Source organism: Neovison vison, chromosome 1 (genome assembly GCF_020171115.1).
Source record: "Neovison vison isolate M4711 chromosome 1, ASM_NN_V1, whole genome shotgun sequence".
In the NCBI taxonomy this organism is placed as follows: Eukaryota; Metazoa; Chordata; class Mammalia; order Carnivora; family Mustelidae; genus Neogale; species Neogale vison.
Window position 1 is genome coordinate 233435327 of NC_058091.1, and position 23812 is coordinate 233459138.

At 38.8% G+C, this 23812-nt stretch overlaps 1 protein-coding gene across 5 annotated transcripts in view; it reads right to left on the reverse strand.

The window, feature by feature from the left end:
• The window catches only part of TCERG1 (transcription elongation regulator 1), a 63531-nt gene extending 41771 nt beyond the window's left edge, over positions 1–21760 (reverse strand). For 3 of the 5 annotated variants that reach the window (XR_006380954.1, XM_044225024.1, XM_044225017.1), the window contains exons 1-7: positions 21690–21760; positions 15012–15237; positions 11917–12069; positions 10596–11025; positions 6034–6276; positions 1379–1441; positions 6–206 (exon numbers count right to left, since the gene is read on the reverse strand). Coding sequence is in view for 4 of the 5 variants with exons in the window: in XM_044225024.1 (XP_044080959.1) it covers positions 6–206; positions 1379–1441; positions 6034–6276; positions 10596–11025; positions 11917–12069; positions 15012–15237; positions 21690–21748 (1375 nt within the window). In the remaining variant the exon portion in view is untranslated. The remainder of the gene's footprint in view (positions 1–5; positions 207–1378; positions 1442–6033; positions 6277–10595; positions 11026–11916; positions 12070–15011; positions 15238–21689) is intronic. The other 2 variants (XM_044225038.1, XM_044225028.1) reach the window with 1 other exon arrangement.
• Positions 21761–23812: the final 2052 nt, after the last annotated feature.

Consider the following 23812-nt stretch of genomic DNA (forward strand, 5'->3'; position numbering starts at 1 on the left):
TATACCTTTTTCCTTTAGCTCTTGGGGTTTTTCCCAGGTTGATTCTAAAGTTCTATTATTATAGTAATAGGTCTTTCCATCCGCTGTTTTATATTCAGTCCACTCAGAAACTGCCGTCGCTCCAGCTAAGGTAGCAGGGGAAGCTGCAATAGCAACCTGGGGATGTATCATAGGTACGATAGGAGGGGCCATGCCTGGCAACACACCTAAAAGAAGAATAATACGAAGTTAGGTCCAAGTATCAAATTGTAAAGCAAAATGAAACTTTAAAATATGAGCTACATCTTTCTATTAAATATTAATAAATGAATGAGCCAGTTGGAACAAAACAACAAATCGTATAAAATGTGATTTAATTACTTAACACTATTTCTCTGGTTTAGTTCTAAGATCTAAATTCAATTAGATTCAGAAATTCAACCCATGAAGTACCTTAAGAACAGCCAAAAATTTGGATTGAAGTAATGATGAAGTCCTAACAATTATAAAAATCATGACACATTCTGTATGTGTGAAGAAAGATATAATTTTATAAAGAATTTCTCAAATTCTAATGAAATCAAGACAACAGACATATTTAGTGAGCATATTTCTGAGGCAAAATTATTTTTTAGTTCTAAGGTACCAAAATTATTTTTTAGTTCTAAGGTACCTAAAATTCTCAGTTTTCAAGTAAATGACTGAGTTCATTATCAAATGCACTTTAATATACTAAGTGATTAAGTCAGATGTCCCTGTTAACTCTTTGTCAGTTTAGTCTTTTCCTTAAAAAAAAAAAAGGCAATTTCTTCTCATTTTTTAAAGGATAAGCCAAGATAATTATTTTTTATAAGACAGCTACATAAGCTGACATTATAGAAATAATTAAGGACATATGAATCCAAATTGGGGAAAAAAAAAACCCTCATATCTTATTTCAGAATTTAAGTTTTAGGTAGCTATCTTCAATAAGCTTCAAATGTAAAGTTATACTATGCACACAAATATTCACACACATATACCCACTAGCATGCAAGCATAATCACATCACTTTACACATGGAAATGATTTTTTTATATTTAACTTAAAAACACGCCAAAAATAAAATTAAATGTAATGAAAATGAGAATGAAGTTGTTTACACTTATTACAAAAATTAAGATATAAAGTGATCTGACCTTATTTGTTTTTTGTGAACCAAAGAAGCTAATACTACAGGCAATTGGGAAAATTAAGTGTTGGCCAAATATGACAACTGCATTTATACTGCTCATTAAAAAGAAAAATATAAAAAAATCCACTCACTTGGGCAAAAATAAATAAATAAAAGGATAAACAACAACATTCACTACCATGCCAACTTACAGACAAAACAAACTAAGATGGTTTTAAAAATTACCGGTCTTGGTGGTAGCGACTGTCTTTACATACGGGCAGCTGACTATTTGCATCATTGCTACACCTGTAAAATGGATAAGCAAGCATACGTTGGAAAGCTGCCATGGTATGTCGGCTACCACTGGGATTCAGGGAAGTAATTTACCACTACAATTTAGAATGCTATTCCCATTGAAAAAGACCAGGAATGGAGTAGAATTTCTTTTTGTTTGACATTTTGTGGGAAGTGGTGCCAAATCCACTGATAACTAATTCTAAATTATAGCATCAATTACCTTTTTATCAAACCAGCTCTGATAATATTTGAAGGAAACTCGAGAGTTTAAATTCAATGAAGGAAGCCCCTTCATTACATATATATAACAAGTTCTCATGTGGGACATTTTCCCACAGGACATCAAACCCATGCTGCTGTTGCTTAGATACCAGTGAAAGGCAGATGCAGCATGACACTGACAAGACACTTTCTCTGTGCTGCTGCTAAGTGGAAACTACATGCAGAAGCTGAAGCATGGGGCATAACCATGCAGAAGGAGAAAAAGAATAAAATAGGACAAAGAGGGGTACGAGAGAAAGGAAGAAAGTAAGGTATGGGATGGATTCAAATATTCCAATGCAAATAATATTTTAAATAAAAGGGCAGAGATGAAAAGAAGGGTAGCACTCAACTAATGACAAAATATCCATGTTTAGGACCTGCTCTAAGGAATGTCACAGGCTTAAAACAGTGTGGAAGCAGGCTAACATACGAAGAAAAATACAGCCCCTGTAGTAGCACCAATGACTACATGGGCTGATTGCTCAGAAACCTCTATTATTTAAGCCAACTAAAGAAGCAGCACTTGTATCAAAGAATGGAAATTACGTACAGTTCTTAGAAGAATGAAGACTCATCATGATGCATTACAATGGTGATAAAAAGGGAATGAAAGGAAAAGCTGGAAAACTAAGACTGATTAATTGAAGAAATCCAAAATTAAGTGTGAATTGGAAAAAAATTTTTAAAGGATAGGGCTGAAGGCTGAAGGCAGGAAGAAAAGGGGTTGGGGAATTAAGTTTTAATTTCTGTTTTGGCTGAAAAAAACTAAACCTAGCTGGGTAACAATGAAAATTTAAAATCATATTCATATTCCCCACTGAAGTAGAGGATAAAAAATTTCTCTTGGAGTTAAAAACGGAAATTAAACCCCTGGCTTTGTAAATAATGTACCTAAGTTCACGCACACACACACAAAAATACGGCCAATTTTTGAAAAAATGCCTTTTATTTCTTATTTACTATTTTAAGTAAAGAATATTAAAGCTAACCTTTCTATTACCTCTGGAACTAAAACAAAAGCACTGAATCAATAAAGCATGCTGAGTTAAGTCATATGTATGCTTCTGTTTTCCCTAATGTTAAAAGAAAGCAATGGAAAAATTCATTTGGTTAAAGAAGTTACACCGCACCATGAGGTTTAAACTAGTATAAATACTGCCATCTGCAGGACGACTGAACCTAGGAAGTTAGCCCTAGAAATTCAATTCTTAGAATACATGAACTTTTTTCTCAATGTTCTCCAAAACCACTCCCCCCAAAAGTAATTTTAACTATTCAACTTAAACAGAAGAAAATCAAATCTATTCATGTTTAGGCCCAAGTACCATTGTTAAATATGAACTGGGCCAACACAGAGCTCCTACTGACTGACAACAAAGAGACCATACTCAAAGCCCATACGTGTTTCTTCTCATGCTAAAAAGATAAATGTAAGGTCTTCTTTGAGGCTGATTACATACATAAGACTCACAAAACCGCCACACATCTAAATTTTTAATCTTCTATTTAAAGGGAGCATCTGGGGCACCTGGGTGCCTCAGCCGGTTAAGCAACCAACTCTCAATTTTGGCTCAGGTCATTATCACTGGGTCTTGAGATCAACCCAAGTGTGGGGCACCATACTCAGCAGGGAGTCTGCTTGAGGATTTTCTATCTGCCTCTCCCTCTGCCCTTCCCTCTGCTCTTGCTGGCTCTGGTACTCTCTCTCAAATAAATACATTTAAAATTTAAAAAAATCTAAAGGGAGCATCTGTTCAATTTTCCTATAACTTTATTCTCAAATTGTGTTCTACTAGGTAATTAGAAAATTCCATTTAGCATTCTTAATAATTCTGATGCCAACAAGTTTCTTAAAATTCAAAGATTTTATAGTCTTAGAAATCCTATAATTCCAATCCATTTTACTATTCCCAATTCCAACTCTAATATCTATATTGTACCTATAACTTTTCCACTTTCACTCATCTTATTTGATTATCCCTTCTTTAATCATCCTCATTAGAGCCATACACTGCTCTTACAGAGAGAACTTAAAACTCCAGGATAAATCACAACCAAATCTTTCCTGTTTACCTTACTGCCAAACTGATAAAAAGAAACAAAAAGAGATCAACCCCACTGTACATAAAAGATCTGGGGAGGAGAAAAACAAGTCATCACTTCTACCCCCCCACCCCACTAAAGCACCTTGGAAAACTGAATTAAAAGGGAAAATGAGAAAATGAATTTGTAATATCAAAGATGCCTTACCATATAAACAAATATTATTATTATTTTCTATAAAACATTAACTCTCTCTTTAAGGAATCTTGGCATCCTGAACAAAATTTTATAGATTACCTAACTCAAGCTCTCTTCCAAATGACCTACAAGATGACATTAGTGACTGTCATTTATTAAATGCCTTTTATTGCTAAACTTCATAGGTACCACCTCGCTTAGTAAAATGGTCACCACCACCTGTTTTAAAATGTATAGATGGGCGCCTGGGTGGCTCAGTGGGTTAAGCCGCTGCCTTCGGCTCAGGGTCCTGGGATCGAGTCCCGCATCGGGCTCTCTGCTCAGCAGGGAGCCTGCTTCCCTCTCTCTCTCTGCCTGCCTCTCCATCTACTTGTGATTTCTCTCTGTCAAATAAATAAATAAAATCTTTAAAAAAAAAAATGTATAGATGGGGTGAGGGTCAGAAAAGACCATATCAAAACAGAGCAATAAGTGAAGGGATTTTTTTGTGACAAAATTCAGCAGTCTATAGAAATGAACTTTGTTACTCTGCACCTTTCACCTACCAGTCCCTATTAAGAACCTCCAAAGCAAAACAAAAGTCCTTTTGCAAAATCTCTCAAATACTTTGGTAACATTACTATGCTACACCTCAATCTTCTCTACAGAATTCATAACCCTAGGTCCTTCAGGTGATTCAGAATTCAGTACATGGTCTGGATACTGTCCTTGGCCCCAAAGCAGAGCAAGACTGTGAGAGCTTGTAACCAATGTCAACCTAGTCTCCATGTATCACCTGGTTTTCTACCAAAAGTCTATCTAGAGGCAATTATCCAGCAGCTTGTCTTAAAATTTAATTTAGAAAAAGGATAATCCCTAGTATGAGGAAACATTTTTCATTTTCCTCCTACTTTTAAATGATTTGAGTTTCTTAAAAATCACATATTGGGCATTTAATTATCTAACACTACATCAACAATGTGCAAAAGGTTTTCCTTAGGGAAAAAATCCTACTAATTCTTAAAATATCTCAGTTCTTTCTTGCTAAGGTGCAATACCTAAGTGAATGCTTCTTTTCCAAGCGGTCACAAGGACAAAAACAATTAGAAGAATAGCGATAATTAAAATATATACAAATCTAAGAAACAGCTGTACTACAACACTATTCTTACAAAAAAAAGAGTACAAGAACAGCAATAATAGACAGCAGGAGGAATATGAAACTGGGGACAAAAGGCCTAGTTCTATCCATCCTTACTACAAACTAGCCCTGTGAACTTGAGCTATATAAGGTATAAAAGCTTCAAACTGTAATACTAGGAAAACAGACCACGGATTAAGGGTTAAACGTGTTTGCCAACAGCAAATGCATTCAAATTAGGATGCCTGACACTACCACTGTTTAATCCCTACAGGAAGGATTCTATGCCACAACCTCACTGTAACTATTTAAGTGTTTAAATGGTGCAGATTATATTTCACTTCACCTCCCAAGGTAAAGTTCTGGTTTTGCTTTAGATGAATTTCTTACAGTCAGGTGATCTGCATTTTCTTCCCAATATAGCATAGCAACTACGAGCATGGTATTCGGGTCTGGAATGCTCAGCTCCTATCCCAACGCCATCACTTATCAGCTTTGTGACCATGGGTAAGTAATTTAACCTGTCTGTGTACCTGCCTCATACAATGGTTGCAAAAATTAAACTGAGTTATTACACGTAAGGTGCTTAGAACAGGGCACAATATATAAAATCACTCAATTTGTATTCGCTATTAATGACTTATAAGTTCTCAACTTCACAGACTCAATCCTTTAAAGATATTGCATTTGAACATAGTTACATGAAAAGATGATCATTTTTAATTCACTGAGGCCATTATCCAAAAATGAGTGTAGTTTCAAATGTGGCTCTAATTTTAAGACATGTAAACAACAACAAAAAAAGGACATTTACCAAAACTGAAGAGAAAATACTGCAGTTAGCCATGAATCTTTCAGAAACATTTCAAACTGGTCAGATTCAAGGCAAATTTCAAATGCAACAGACACATGAGAACAAACTAACTGACAATATGAAAACATAGCTGGAAAGGACTATTAGAATCTATCGGTTTACCTGGAAGTGGAATTGGCATGCCAGGAAGGGGAACACGAAACGGAGGTACCATTACTGGTGGAAAGGCAGGTATTGCTGCTGCTGGCTGAGGTACTGAATGAGGAACAGCAGGAGGTAACGTCTGGGGATGCGGCTGGGGAACAGTTTGCACAGGTGTGGCTGTAGGAGCAGGAGTTGAAACACTAACTGTAGGCGTGGCAACTGAAACAGCAGAACTTGGGGTCTGATCTTGTGTTGTGGGTGCTGATGAAAGATAAAACAAAAATATGTATCACTCCTTCATAAACCATGTCGCCATATTCATTCATCATTCACTCATTCAGTAAGTATTTAAGAGCCCATTCCATGCACTGCAAGAAACTTCTAACAAGGTCTCTGTCTTTCAGAAGCTTGAAAACAGTTGGTTAAATGAAATACAAAAAAACAACTAAAATACAAAGTGAAATGGGATAAATGTATAGGGATATGAATCAAGACGCAAAGACCATTTCTAACCGTGAGAGGGTAAAGAAAATTGTATACTGATGACAGGCCTTGAAAGACTATGATTTCAACAAGGACAATGACAAAATAGAAGGAGAAAATAAGTAAGTGGTGGGAAAAGTGAGTAAAAGCAAAGAGGAGATAACAACAAGGAATTGTTCAGAAAATACAAAGCAGGCAGTCAACTAGTAAAACACTAGGCATATCAAAAGAACCAGGGAGTTATGACTGGAAAGGCAGGCCAGAGGCATAAAGTAGAAGGCTCTGACAGAAGACTAGGGAGTCTATACTTTGCCGGGTAGAGAAAGGGAAGAACTAAGGTAAACACAGAAAATTGACCTAGCAGAATGCACACCAAAATGCATGTACTAATTACATCTGTGTATGCCTTTCACATTTTGCTACATAGCCTTCATTAGAGTCTAAATTTTTTTTTTAAGAATGCATTCATGTGTTATTCGTGTGATTTTGTGAGCATAAAACAGGTCTGGGGATGCAAAATGAAGGTTTCTGTATGGAAGAGAATTAAGCAGTGTTCATTTGATGAATTAATCTGGCAGATGAATGGGAAGAAAAGGAAGACCAGAGGTGGAAAAATCAATTTCAACCTATCTGGAACCATCCAAGCAAGGGAGAAGTGAGAAAAAGATACGCAATAACCGATGACTTGAGTATGAACAAATGGAGTGAAAAAACAAGTTGGGTTTCTCTATGATTATTTCAAAATAAAAAGGTAAAAAAAGAAAAAATAATAAAAACTCATGTTTCCAGTGTGAGAGACCAGGAGAATATGAAATTCGGGATAATCTGATTCTAATACATTATTTTAAGTACCAAAAATAAAACACTTCATCTCTAGTTACCACATTTAAAATCAAATTGAGACCCAAAAAAATAAACTTTGTATTTTTTACTTTTTAAAAAGTTTCAGTTCTCAAGTATTATAAAACATTTTTGTTATTTACTTATAACCCATTTAGTTCCAAAACAAAATTCATTTTGGTAACTCACTGGTAACAAATACTTCATTTTTTCTTGATGTAAAGAAAAACTTCAATTACCTGTACTGGACTAAGAATGAATTTATCAAATTAAATGAAATAAAACAGTGCATCCCCAATCTTCATGCCAATTTTATTCTAAGGGAAAGCACGCTGTTGAATACAAGCCACCCAATAATCCACCTGACAAAATTTGTATCGTTTTTCAGCTCCTAATAATGAAAAACTCACTTAGGCTGGGAAGATGTGAGCAATTTCATACTTGTTAATGCGGGACTCACCTTGGCTAAATAGACAGCAGGGCCAAACAAGTATCTTCAGGGGCCCAGGAATGAATTGTTGGTCTAGCATAGACCTAGCCTTAGGGTACAGTATCATATTAATATAATTTTATAACAGTGTGAAAAATACAAATTACATGCAACATTTTCCCAGTCCCATAAATATACCACTTAGCATCTGTAATATACTGTAATGGCTGAAAATATGTCTAGTTATTCTTCCCAACGTCCCTGAGGAGGATTTCATCAGCATTTTTCACAAACTTGCACAGGATAAAATGAGTTTATGCTCAACTGGGGCTAAAATATAAATTTCTTAATTTGTATTTCCATTTACCATAGGACTATACCGCAGTTCATACAACAAATTTTTTAAAATGTTATGGTAATAATATTTAGATATGATCAGAAGTATGACAACAAGTACTATACTCGGGAAAAGAACAGGAGTTACAAAGCATCAAATTTCAAGTAGAAAGGAACACCAACGGAGATGGCAAAGTTATTCACTCAACCCACTCCTCCTGCTGACACAGGATTTTCTAAATCTGATTAGTGGCCATGAGTCATGAGAGAAAAGACATAAAGGCAATGAAAGAATTCAATGGGAAACTGGGAGAATGGGAGCTAGAACTTAATGGTCACTAACTCCTACTAACACCTTTTGCTGAAATATCGAGTGAAAGGCTAGGCCTCAAATATACTCCTAATCCAGCCTCAGATCTTAATTAAAAAAGACAAGCAATTACAACAGATGGAGAAATACTAAGACTGTAGTATGACAACACTTCAGGATACTGAACCAAGTGAAATAAAAACAGACATCAGGAATACTCAGAAAGAACATCAAAAGTGATGTTTAAGGACAGTAAAAAGAACATGTTTCTGGTATTCTGTTCTTAGAATAAGGGCCTCCCAATCAGTGAAGAGCAGTGGAAAAATAGCAAACCGGAGTTCTGAATAGAATAGTTCATAGCACCAAGATAGCTATGGGCCTACGGACAGACCACTCTGATACAGAAATGGAATACATACAGGATAGTTAAAGTATTCTGCCACCACTTTCTTTAAAACAAAATACAACTACTTCTCCTTCCTAAGAAGGAAGAGAAGGAAAGCAGAAGCAAACAGCCTCCACACAGAACTGCAACGCTTTTGTTAATCTCCTTCTGTCATTACCACAAGAGGTACCCCATAAAAACTGGTAGTTTCCTGCCTTACCACACAAGTTTTTAGAAACACTAGCCTGTGAGAAGGGAAAGCCCTTCAGCCAGCTAGTAACTGTCAGTAATACTTCCATATCAGAATTCACCTTAGCTAATGAAGATGTAAAGCATTACTTACATCTTCCTACTAAGTGCATTTTCCTCCAACCTGTCTATAGTGTATCAAGTACAGTTGTTAAAAAAACTGTCTCTGAAAAAGACAAACAAACAAACAAACAAAAACGGTCTCTGTATTAGGTGTACCTTACTTCTTCAGTTACTTCTGGTTATCAATCCAATTTGAATCTACTATGATTAATCTCTCACATATTTTTAATAAGATAAAAGACATTAAAAATTCCCAAGTCCCTGAAGCTAAGGGACTTTTTTAATTCTATTATCCAGGTAGCAAAACAATCCAACTTCTAATCACCTATAGGGTTAACTAGGTATCTTCATACCCGTATCAAAACAAATAAGCTAATCAATAAAATCATTATTTAAATATTTTGGGGCTCACCTTAAAGATTAAGTAGTACCATAAATATAAAACCAAAAACCTCCCAGAACTCGTGTTAATATTAATGGCAATCTTTTAAGCAAATTAGTAATTCTCTCCTCATTCCCATAATCTATGATTAATCCCCTCTCACCTTTTTAGGAAAGGTCTAACCCCAGGGCCTCTGTGACGTTATACATGAAAATTCTCTTACGACTCTGACTACTTCTATCTCTGCTCCTCATTCATCTCCCTATATCCCATTCTAGGACCAACCTACCTCTAAATAAGATTACTAAAAAGTTCCTAATAACTTTCCCTGATTTCAATAACTAACCCCCCACCCAAAAAAAAGAACACCAGAAAAATGTTCCAGAACACTACACTGATACTGGACCCCTGGAACCTAACCTGCCTCACCCATTTCATTGGTTCTTAAAACTCTCTGTAACCTGGTCTCACTCTGAATAAGTATGTCAACCATTATCAACCACCCCACCTCAGAAGACTTCCTTAACAATCCCATAAATTGCATTTATCCTCATCTCCTGACTTTTGTTTATGTTGTTCCCCATATCTGAAAGATCTCTTTACTTTGAAACTTACTCAAATCCTACCACACATCCTTCATGATTAATCTCAATACCCACAAAGCCTGTTCACCCATTTACTCCTCTCCCTTTTCTCAAATTCCTACATCTTCTATTTTCACTGTATAATTGGGCACACTGCTTTCCGAATTACTGCACATACATTATTCTTGCCTCAATGAGAAAAACTGGAAGTTCTATAAGGCAGGAACAACGACTTACACTTATTTTACAAATCCCACAGCACCCAGCATTACTGCTGGCCAAGATGAACAGCTACCTCTACACTTTGCGGTTTAGCTTCATGAACGCCAAGAGGACAAATAATTTCTTCTACTAATTAAAATTCCTGTTCTTTTTTTAACCCAGAAGTCTTGGTGTCAAAAATGAATTTAAATAACATCAAGGATAACACCTCAAACACTAGGATCATTTGGCAATGCAGTCCCTACTTGTCCATTTCTCTAGCCCCTAAATGAAAATACATGCTGGCTGGTACTCACTTGATACTGTCTGCGAAACCGAAGAGGCAGTTGTTGTGGTAGAAGTGGTAGAGGATGGGGTGGATGATGATGTTGAAGTGGACACTGCAGGTGCTGGGCTACTGGTTGTAGGGGTGGAAGCTCCTACTGCTTGTGCTTGTACTTGCGCCTGCACCTGGGCCTGCGCCTGGGCCTGCGCCTGAGCCTGTGCTTGTGCCTGAGCCTGGGCCTGCGCCTGGGCCTGGGCCTGGGCCTGGGCCTGGGCCTGCGCTTGAGCTTGTGCTTGTGCCTGCGCCTGAGCCTGCGCCTGGGCCTGGGCCTGGGCCTGGGCTTGGGCCTGAACCTGAGCCTGGGCTGCAAGCATAGGTGTCAGTTCTGACTGCTGAATAACCTTAACTCCATCTGGTTTGGTCCATGCAGATTCACGTGTCCGAGCATTATAATAATAAACCTGCAGAGGAAGCAAAATCATTGGTATCCCAGAATCTGTCAACTATCATTAAAAAAATACTAACGCAATTATATCCTGTCTTAGAAGGTATTTTTAAAAAACGGTAACAAAAAACAAAACTTAGAAAAGTACATGGAAACTGGTTGTTGGTATATTGATACTAGAGGTAGTTTTTCCCTCCTTTCTCCCCTTCCCCTAATTTTCTATACTGAGAGCACTGTACTTTTAACATAAAAAGGAAAACAAAGGTTATATCTTATGCACAAAGTTAACTTAGCCTCAGATTGCTCTCCTTAGAAAGCCCTGCTTGCAAAGTTGGCCCGTGACTGGCATGTGGACACCTGAATTTTAAAAGGGCTCCCACCATTTCCTGGAATCCCTCAACTCCTTGGCTCAGGCAAGCTTCCCTGGCAGACAACACTTCACATGTATTCTCAAAATTCCATGCTGGAAGAATTAAACATGCTCAGTGTGATTTCCCTGAGGGGACTCCTGGAAACTTATGCTTGGTTTTCTCCAGTCTTTGCCCCATACACCACTTTTTCTTTGCTGGTTTTGCTTTGGATCCTTTCACTGTAATTAGTCTTAGCTCTGAGTACTACTATATGCTGAATTCTTTGAGTCCTCCTAGCGAACACCAAACCTTATGACACCATTTAAAATACAAGCTTCTGGAATCACAGGTAAACAGGTAAGCACTCCAGGCAACCTTATGTCTATGCAGAAATCCAATCCAGCGAGCCTTTCGTGGAGTTCTACCCTATCTGGTGCCTGTCTGAGACTCCTCTTCATTGGCAAGGATACTGTCACTTATCTCCATTTGCCAAAACTTTTAACTTTTACTCTATTGTCAGCAATGAGGTAACAACCTAAATACATTTTATAATTTACCTTCCCATCTGGAGTTTTATTTTCAACCCATATCTCTTCAGTAGGAGGCAGTGCTGGAGTACCAGGAGCAGTCACAGGAGGCATTCCTGGTGGAAACATCATACCTGGAGGAGGAGGCATGGTTCCCATGGGTGGAGGCATAAAAGGTGGTCTCTGTCAATTAATAAGAACAATAAGGGTCACTTGCATTAATCTTTTTTCTCCCTTAAAGTACTGTACGAACAACTGGTTTTAGAGCCCATTCAAATACATTCATCTACGTTGAATAAGCCAAGTTTCTCTTTAACAAAAATGACTACTAAAACAGACTAGAAAGGAATAGATCAAAACACTAAAAGGGGTCCTCCCTGTTATGGCATCATGGATGAATCAATCTTGCTTTTTTCTTTAACAGCACTGTTTCATACATTGGGTACTGGATTACTTTCAGAAGAAAAAACTAATTATTTATTATATATCTTGCTGAACACCAAGCACAACAATGCCTTCATACCTCATCTACGACAGGACAGGATCCAACCGTAAAAGAAACATTATTTTACAAACAACGTATCAATTACTGAAAAAGAAAGACTGGTTATACCTAACCCTTTATTCTCTTTTCCTATTAAGAACTATAAGGTAAGAAAATATTCACCATTTCCATTCTTTTTCAAGTAATACTAATAATGCAGCTCAAACACACAAACATCAAGAAGTTAAAGGACATAGTAAAATAGTTGTCCATTTTACTTTAGTGGAAAGAATTTAAATGGTATACATTACAATTTTTAAACAAATTTCCTGGAGCCATTACTGCTCTAATCCTATCTCTGATAATTCCCTTACTAACATTCTTCAAACATTGCTGAAACAAGACCCCAAACCAAATAATTTAAGTGAAACTGCTGTATCTTACTTACTAAAGCTGAAATGTGCCCTGACATTTTAAAAACAGATTCTGAACATGAATTAAAAAGTTTCTCTAAAATCTGTAAGTTACTTAAAAATTCAATTATCCAAAACACTTTAATCTATATAAGGGAAGGGATACTATGCTAATATGAAACTGCATTTCCTTTTCCTAAAACTGTCTTCTTTCCCATATACTAGGTTTTTCTGGATCCAGTTTAGTCTTTCCAGCAACTGCAGAAAAACCCTTGTTCTATGAAATAACTACCCCAAATATGTCTCATGCACCATTAGCTGGAAATCATTTGGACTTAAAGTAAAACCACACACTTATCCATCAAGACCAAGAAAAGCATCAAAACATTAGAAAGTATCACATTACACCATCTGATTTATTTCCATTAGAGGGTCACATCAGTCCATTACATTTTATAATATTCTACAAGTAGATTTAACTCTTAAAGCACAAATCAGAATAAATCTACCTATTATTACAAGTTATACCAGAGACAATAGGTCAAAAACCTATTTCTTACTCTAATCGTCAAGGAAATAATAAAACCACCTGACACTTTGTTGGGAGGGAGGGGAGAAACTACCCATTACTTGGAAGACAACTAATCATTAAGCCTGGGGCTCCTGAGTGGCTCAGTTGGTTAAGCAACTGCCTTCAGCTCTGGTTGCAATCCTGGAGTGCCGGGATCAAGTCCCACATTGGGCTCCCTGCTCTGCAGGGAGTCTGCTTCTCCCACTGACCTCTCTCCACTCATGTTCTCTCTCTCTCTCTCTCTCATTCTCTCTCTCTCAAATAAATAAAATCTTTTTTTTAATTTTTTCCATCAAAAAAATAAAATCTTTTTAAGAAAATCATTAAGCAAAATATTAAAACTCTGTGTCTCTTCCATAAATATAACCCGATCTAAACTGAGTTAACATCACTTAAATACTACCTCATTACCCTTTTCTATTTTTAGTTAAGTTCAATCTTGATTATCTAAGCTAATGAAGGGCAGATGACAGCACCGTATTTATTTGGTTTCAGAGATGTGCAGGCTGGATAAACATGAAAACAGATACATACTCAAACGAAAACATCTCAAAAGTAGACATTTGAGAGTTGATACCCTCATGACACCATTTCAGACAATAACTGGGTCTACATAAACCAGAAAGAAATACTATGCCTCAGAAAAACACCAGAAAAGCGGGGTGCCTGAGTGGCTCAGTGGGTTAAAGCCTCTGCTTTCAGCTCAGGTCATGATCCCAGGGTCCTGGGATGGAGCCCCACAACGGGCTCTCTGCTCAGCAGGGAGCCTGCTTCCCTTCCTCTCTCTCTGCCTGCCTCTCTGCCTGCTTATGATCTCTGTCTGTCAAATAAATAAATAAAATCTTTTAAAAAATAAATAAATAGGGGCGCCTGGGTGGCTCAGTGGGTTAAGTCTCTGCCTTCAGCTCAGGTCATGATTTCAGGGTCCTGGAATCAAGTCCTGCATCGGCTCTCTGCTCAGTGGGAACCCTGCTTCCTCCTCTCTCTCTGCTCGCCTCTCTGCCTACTTGTGATCTCTGTCTGTCAAATAAATAAAATCTTTTAAATAATAAATAAATAAAATACCAGAAAAGTATTTATTTAAAGAAATCCCACAATAATTCCATTTCTAGTGGAATTATTTAATTTTAATTTTATTTAATTTTAGTTTTAAGATAACCCTTTTTTCCCCCTCAGGGAGAGAAAATCCAAGTACTAAACTTAATGTCTTTGTTGTCACTTTCTAGAGTCTATCCTAAGCATCACTTCTGGGGAGAATTGCTCAGAAACACATACACATGTATTTACATTTATTGGCAACATGTACAACTGAAAATAAATTTCACCCACTCTATATATTAAGACTTCAAATTTCATAACCCATAAAGACAGATTATTAAATTCTCAAGAGATAAAGGCATGTCAGAAATACCTTGCTGAATCCTAGTTTTATATGTATGGTTTTTTATCACCATCTAAATTCCCATTCTGAATTTCTATACTAATTATGTTTCCAATGCTTTTGGAAACACGTTTTTTGTTAAACGTGTTAACATTTGAATGTTCTCTTCAGCTCCCATTTTCGTAAAAACAGTGAAATGAAGAACTAGTTTTTAAGCAAAACTCATACATAATATTGATACTGACACTGACAAAAAACAATCTCTATGTTCATTACCTGGAGGTGCGGAGGGCCCATAGGTGGAGGAATCCCTCCTGGAGGAGGCATTGGCGGCATATTAGGATCAAAAGGAGGACGTCCAAAAGGGGGCCGAGGTGGTGGTGGAGGGCCTCGCATCATACCAAAAGGTGGAGGAGGCCGCATAAGAGGTGGTGGGCCTCTCATCACTGCATTTGGTGGGGGAGCCGGGCCTCGGAATCTCAAGGCCTGCTGTTGAGCCATCCTGTGTGGGAAAGCAATGTTTAAGTTTTTCCTTCTCAAAATTACAAAATGTAGCTATTGATCTCTAATTAAAATCAAATTTAAAAAGCCCTTAAGAGCAAGTGGAGTTGGAAAGTCATCATTTAACACACGTTAAAAAGTGCGTCAGTCAGAATGAACAATGGTCACCAAATTCAGGAGGAAATTTGGATGAGGATGATATTTGGAGATCTTAAAACGTCTCCCCATATGCTATCTACGGTTGCAGGACAGGATGAAGAACTACTGACTACATATTAAGGAAACTGGGCAACACCCCGACCAAGTGATCAAAATTACTATCATCTAAAAAGGATAAATGGACATTATATGACTGAGAGGGACACGATATCCCCTATTCCAAGCAAGAATGTTAACCTCAATCCAATAATGAGGAAATTATCAGAGAAACACAAACTGAGGAATGTTCCATTAGAAAAGGAGAAAGGAGGGGTGCCTGGGTGGCACTGTCAGTTAAATGTCCAACTTGATTTTGCCTCAGTTCATGATTTCAGGGTCATGAGACTGGGTCCAAGCTCAACACAGAGTCTGCTTCAGATTCTCTCTCCCTCCACCCTCCCAATTCAGCATGTGCTCTCTCTAAAACAAAATAAATAAATCTTAAAAGAAAAAAGAGAGGAATGGGAGTGTATTCTTTACAAATGTCGATGTTACACATAAAAGACTGTGAAGGGAGGCTGTGGAAATGTTCTAGATTTTAAAGGAACCTAAAAAGATGACAACACAATACTGACTCCAGACTAGATAAGGAGATGAAATGCTATACAGGACATTTTGAATTAGTGGAAAACACTTAGGATATGGAGAGAAAGTACTGTGCCAGTGTAAATTTATGAAGTGATAACTGTGTTGTAGTTAAGAGTTATCTCCATTCTTAGAAAACAGACACTTAAGTATTTAGGGGTAAAGGGCCATGGTATATGGATCTTACCCTCAGATGGTTCAGAGTAACAGAGAGCATGCATGTGTGCAAATAATAAAGCAGAAGAGACAAAATAATAACACTAGGTGTATAACCTTCATTTCTGCAACTTTTTGAAATTACTTCCAAACACAAAGCTTTTACAGGAGAGGTGGGTAGCAGCTTAAGAGATCCCAAGTGTTCTTTTACTAACCGAAAAGCCTTTCACTACATTGCACCTCACCCTATCCCTCAACTCTAAACACCCTGGTTCGTTTTCTCCATGGCACTTAAACAGATAGGTAGTATCACTTAAGAGGGTATTATCTATCTCCTCTCACAAGTGTTCTTTAAAAATCATTAACTCTGCTTACAATGTGTCAGGCAGCGCTTTAAGCTCTTTTTAACTCATTTAACCCGAAACAACCCTACGAGATAGATGCTACAGCTGACCCTTGAACAATATAGGTTTCAATTGCGCAGGTCCACTTACGGGTGAATTTTCTTCAATAAATTCAGTACAATACTAATCCATGTACTCTTCCTTAGGATTTTCTTAACATTTTCTTTTCTTTAACTTACTTTATTGTAAGAATACAGTATACAATACATATAACATACAAAATATGTGTTAATCAATTGCTTATGTTATGGGTAGGGCTTCCAGACAAGAGCGGGCTATTAATAGTTTAGATTAAGGGGAGTCAAAAGTTATATTCGAGCTTTCAAATCTCACGGGGTTTGGGGGTCAGCATCCCTAATCCCCATATTGTTCAAGGGTCAACTGTATGATCAACCTCGTTTTAAGATGAGGACATTAAGGCACAGGGCAGTTTATCACTTGCCCAAGACCTCACAGTGGTTCAGCAGGAAAACCAGGATTTGAACACAGGCAACTGGCTCTTAAAGACTACACCAGGCTGTCTATATAAGTGCCTTTAGAGCCGGAATTCTGTCTGTCCTGTTCTCCTGTATACTCCCAGCACGCAGGTCTGCACACAGTAGGTCTCAGTACGTGTGGAATCAACCAATAAATACCTAGGTGATATTGTACCTAAGTTACTTTACAAGTAAGTTATGTAGAATATTAAAAAATTATTTTTAATATAATTCACCTTAGTCTTCCCAGTAGCTACTGTAACTTTCTACTTTATATCTGAAATTTATATTTCTTTGTTCCCAAGATTAATAGTTACATTCCTTATGTATATTTGAAAATAATCATTTTTATACTCTGCTCACCAAGCTCTTCCAACTTTTCTACATTTTTAACCCTCCACTTAAGATTATCCTTTGAACTTTCTCTAAATATTCCACATTGTAGTTCAACTGTCACAAAAAATTCTGAGAACCAAGATGCCTTCCATGAGAACACTAGGATTATAAACACATCCACAAACTACTATACCAAGTGTATTTAACCAAATTTGCAAATGATCCTGCACTCAAAGTTACAAAGTATGAGGTAAAAATGTCTACAAAAAGAAGTAAGGATCTTATCAGAATGATCAGTCTTCAAATTATATGCACTCCCCCAAAACAGATAGCCACTGTTACTGAAGAAAATCTTAACTTTTGAGCAGAAAAAGTTAAGCACCAAGGAAAAATACTCTTAGCACTGAGTTAATAATGTACCTTAGTCTTCTGATTTCCTTTGAGTCTGCATCTCCCCTTTTGAAAAATTTACAGTAATTCTTTAGAATTTCACTTCCCAGTTACAGCTTGAAGTTAAGCATTTAGGCTCTAGAATCACAGAGAAGTCAAATCAGGGCTCTGCCTTTTGTTGTGAGGCTAGTTACATAATTTCTGAGCTTGAATATACTCAGATGTAAATTAGCAGGGGAAGAGAAGTAAAACCTACCTCCTAACTCTGTTTGATGAGTTAATGTCTGTGAAACATTTAGGATAGTATCTGCTACACACTAAACTACTTTATCGTTACTTTCATTCCCCCACAAAACCTAGCACAGTGCTCTACCTGAAAAGGCAATTCACTGTCAATTTGACTAGACAGCTTAGCTATCAACTCTGCCATTAAAAATGGTGACGAAATTACAGAACTTCCTCCATAAACAGCCTAAAGTTGCCACCTTCCGATGTCAGATCTGTACGGCACTCATGTTGAGCTCTCTAAGCCATTATTTCATTCCAACAGGAGGAATAAATGAGCCAATAAAGCACCTGGAACAGCACCTAGCACTTAAGTCCTCTGTATTAGCTATTATTGTTGTGGCTCTAACATCAGTATAGTAAGATCAGTAAGTGTTAAATGGCATTAATATTAGAACGTTAGCTATACTATCTTGTCAGCTCTATTACTATAATTACTACTAACAGACTCCCTATAACCTGACCCCTCTATAACTTGACCTCTTTACAGACTCCAGTCTTCTTTTTTGATCAAGTATTTCAAAAGCTCGCTACCGTGAAGCCTCTGCCTGGCATGCTTTTCCAAAATGTTTATATAACTGGCTCCTCATTATTCAGCCTCATTCAAATGTTACCTCAAACTCTTCCCCTCCCAAACCTCTCCTAGTCCCTCTCTGGCTCAGTTTGAGTTTTCAATTATGATAGAGATATGATATAATAAACAAAAAATTTCTCACTTGTTTACTTCTGTATTATCTCTACCCAATAGAATATAGTTTCCCCTTAGTATACTGCTGCAACCCAGTGTTAGTAACTGGTAAAGCATTACTCTTTTAATAATGATATTATTATGAAATGAAAACTGGATACTTCTTACATGCCAAGCAAGTTATATGGACAATATATGGGCACTATTTTATTCTCACCACAACCCAATAAGGTTAAGTTTGGCACCATTTCTAAGAAGAAAACTATGGCACAGAAAAGTAATTTTTTAAAGGCAGCTGGCCATGTTAGGACCCCTGTATTTTTATTCACATTTTACAATTGAGGAAACTGAGATTGCAAGCACCTTGTTATAAAACATTAAGCACTAAAAGGTAAGTAAACAAATGATCTATACAAATACAACTCTACAAGTTTTCTTAATGGTCCTTAACCATTAAGGGATGGATGGCCTTTGGATCTCTGAATAAATTCTGTCGATTGTGGGTTATTTACATCCCTACCACTTTCAACCTTTTTGGAAAAAAGAGAAGGCTACTTATATGAATATAAAAATAATTTTTTTTTTAAACAAGAACACATGTACTACCCTACTAACTATTTTATCCAGACATGCAATGTCCCCAGTAGTGAAGACAACGCTGCCATTACTTTAATAGAAGGGGCAAAAATAGAGAGATACTACTGATGGGAGTCAAATTAAGTGGTAAGACTGTGAGGAGACCTAGACCCTGCCAATTACTCAAGGACCCTACATAAGTCTCTTCACACTTGCAGGCTCATCATTTGATGAGGTTAGTTTAATTCAGAATTTAGATCAATGTTAATTAGCATGGAAGCTCCTTGAGGACAAAGGTTTCTGGTCTGGCTCAAGGCTCTACTGCCAGTGGGTACAGAGGTCAATGACTGGTACAAGGACACACTAAATATAGGTCCAAAAAGGAAATCATCTCTTAATCTTCTATATTCATTTATTTACCATATATCCATTGAACACCTCATTTGCCAGGGACTTTGACAGACACACCATGATATACATAAAGGACACTAATACAAAAACTAAGCCTCAATTTCTTTCAAAGAAGCCGCATAAACAGGTAATTTCCTCTTAAACCCTGAGATGCTAAAATAAATTATTTTATTTAAATGAAATAGTTTTACAATACGATCTGGAAGCAACTTCCAACCCAAGAGGCCAAAATATAAAATATGCGCAACAGAACACCTAATTAAAAACCCTATTCAAATCAGTTTTGCAACAGTGTCTAACTACTATTAATAAAGTCTAGGGGCCCCTGGGTGGCTCAGGTCGTGATCTCAGGGTTCTGGGATGGAGCCCCCCGTTGGGCTCTCTGCTCAGTAGGGAGCCTACTTCTCCCACCTCCCACCCTTCACGCCCCCCCGCCCCCCCCTCGCCTGCCTCTCTGCTTACTTGCGATCTCTGTCAAAAAAAAAAAAGTCTGAAAAGGCTACTTACTGTAAAACTCGAAAATGCAAAGTATTGTTCCCAATATGAGTAGCTGAAGTAACTATTCTCTTGAGGTCACAATCAGAAATAAACTTTCTATCACTAATATCGAACCACCCTGACAATACACTTTGATCACTCATTACTAAAGTGTACATATGGGTTTAAAGGGTTTGAAATTCATCTCTGAAAGAAACGATTTTATTCCTGTCAAATAAAGATTTTTGTGTGTGACAATTCAGAATTTAAAAGACATTCTTCCCGAAAACCTGAGTAACAATACCCACTTCTTTATACAATTTCATCTCGAGCTCCAGACGATACCAAAGCGTCCTCAAAACCTACAGTGTTCTTTTTCATTTTCAAATGCTGACAATGGCACAATTCAGAATGAAAGCTGAACGTCTGAAATGACATTTTTCCCATGCGGGGGGCGGGGGGGGCGAAAATGTACCCAACATACATACAGCTCTGTACCTCTCGTCCTCGAAAATCACTGACTGAAGAATTTTACTTTATCGAGGCACTCTTGCTGTACCAAATCTTAATTAGAAATTCCATAGGCACTGAGAGACCAGAGGAAGAAAGGTCACTGCACTCTTTAGGGCAATGGCGTAAGCAGAAGAATGGAACAGCGATCCAGACTGCAGGCTCGGGAGCCTGACCACCTGGGTTCAAGCCACTTCCCGGAGCCACAATTCCACCAATACGACCTTGTCCCACTTCCTCAACCTCTACGGGGTTCAGTTTCCTCACCTGTAAGATGGGCAAGTAACTTAACTGAGGAGGGGCCTGCAAAATGACAAGAGAAACTACTCCAAAGGCACACCGAAGCACGGGAACAAACGGCCGCGGCTACCGCTGTGATTCCCAAATGCGGCAGGACGAAGACGAGGAGGAGAGAAAGAACGGAAACACACAGGAAGTTCAGAAAAGCAAGCGATGTGGGGATGAAGGCACAGGACGGACGCGGAGACCGCGGAGACAGCGGAGGGCCGCGGAGGGCGTGGGGAAGGCTGGGCCAGAAGTGGCGAGGGGTCCCCGGGAGTTCAGTTCAGCGCGGAGTGTAGGGGCTCGAGGAGGAAAACCAGGCCCGCGGCAGTGCGAGGCCGAGAAGAAGGCTGAGGGGGGCCGAGGCGGAGGCGGCACGCGGCTGAGGCGGGGCCCCAAGGCGGGAACGCCGGACCCCGGCCGCAGGCCGCGAGGGGCGCGCGGAACCCGTGAAAACCGCAGGGAGCGCCCGGACAAGGCGCAGGAGGCCGCGGCCCAGCCCCGGTCCCGCTCTCTCATTCAAGCCACCTTCCCCTTCCCCCTTCGCCAACCCCATGCGGTCCTGGCCCCAAGCCGCCGCGGCTCCTCCGCCCACCCCCCACCGCGGATCTCCGCGCCACAAGCCTAGACCCTGGGACTCCACTGTGCTGAAATATATGGGGGGAGCAGAGCACCTTACCTGAGCTCCCCCGGGTTGAATCGCTCACCGTCCCCCCCGTCCCCGCCACGCTCCGCCATTACAGAGGGCCGCGTTCATCCACCCGCCGACTGAGCGTACCCTATTGGCCGGACAGATCGTCAATCCCGTGCGAGCGAGGCGGAGATCGCAGAGATCTATGAGATGATTGGCGAAGCTTTCCATCAATCCGCAGGCTGGGGGTGGTATCTGCCTTACGATTGGTGAAAGGGCCCGCCGACTTTGAAAGCGGTATCGAGACAGCCAGTTGATTGGTCACTCGGAGGCTTTATGGGAAATGAGACTTGGGCAACGAGGGAACGCCGGCGCCCTCTCGCGGTCAACAAAACTAGGTCCTCCCACGGACTCCGGGCTGCGGTAGCCACGTGTCTGCCGGCTTCCAGGAAAGCCAATTGTGGAGCCATGTTGACCACACATTTGGCAATACTGGCTCAGGCTGAGCCCCTTTCCATGCGAGAGCCAATCAAAAAATCAACCTGGGTCGCGCCTAAGCCAATCACAGAGTGGCTGTGGAAATAAGCCATCTCCCAGCTTTTCAGAATTGAGAGTCTTAAACGACCCCGTTATTACAGCCGCGTTATTAATAATAGGTTACTAAGCACAAAAGTACCCCCTAAATTGTATCGCCGGCTGTTGAATGTTGTAAGTTGCTGTATTAAGACAAGTTGGAGGTGGCAAGCCTCTGCTCAAAACATCCGTCCTTCAATTTCAAAATACGCTTGCCTGAAATCAGCACACCCTGATACCCCGAAGGAATTCTGTTTATTTCTTTTTTATTAAAGGGGAAAAATCAAAAATAAACCTTTAAACTTAGATATCATAGGAATAATGAGGATGAACCCTATGTATCATGAAGGAACTCAAAATATTAAAATAGTAGATAATTTTTGCTCACACCTAACCACACGTACCAGGGACGGTCCTTAGTACTTGGCATGTATCAGCTCTCTGAAGTCTCACAAACACGAGAGGTGGGTACTATGAATAGCCACAGTCTATAGATGACACTAAGGTATGGAGAAGTTAAGTAACTTCACAAAACTAGTAAACGGTAGAGTGTGCCCTTAAACCCACCATTCTTAAGCATCACATCCAAGAAATTTGAAAACATACTCCCACCATAAAAACTTGGGCAAAGTGTTTATAGCAACATTATCCATAATAGCCAAAGAGTAAATTTACCCAAATGTCCAATCAAGCACTGAATGGACTTTTAAAAAGCGCTATATCTAATCTATACACAGGAATATTGGTCATTAAAGGGAAGTACTGATACATGCTACAACATAGAAGAGACTTGAAAACATTTCATTAAGTGAAAAAAAAAAAAAAGAAAAGAAAAGGCAACATCTTGTGTGATTCCATTTATATTAACTGTCTGGAATAAACAAATCAAATACAGACAGAAAGTAGATTAGGAATTTCCAGGGGGTGATGGGAGTGACTGCTAATTGGTATGGGATTAGTTTTTGGATGATGTATATGCTCTGGAATTATAGTGATGATGGCTGCACAATTTGGTAACATCCTAAAGTGCATTGAACTGTACACTTTTAAATGGTGGCGTTGATTCAATGTGAATTATAATGCAATACCTGCCATATTGAAACCTCAGTAAAATATTCAAGATCAATTAGGATAAAATGTCCGAATGAACACAGTTCTGAGGTGATCGTCTGGTGAAGGAAAGAATAGTTAAAACTGCAATATATGGGGCGCCTGTGTGGCTCAGTGGGTTAAGCCGCTGCCTTCGGCTGGGGTCATGATCTCAGGGTCCTGGGATTCAATCCCATATGGGGCTCTCTGTTCAGCGGGGAGCCTGCTTCCTCCTCTCTCTCTGCCTGCCTCTCTGCCTACTTGTGATCTCTCTCTGTCAAATAAATAAATAAAATCTTAAAAAAAAAAAAACTGCGATACAGATGTGACATGCAAACAAACTGCAGTCTCAGAGTGAGAGGGCAGATCCCTTTTTCAACATCAGCCTGCATCCCCAAATCCTAGCAAACTCTTCTGAGAAAAATACTGGTATAGATGGCTGAGGATGAACTAATACCCATTGCTGGGGGAGCAACAAAACACCTCAAAATAGTTACCTTAGAGAAAGC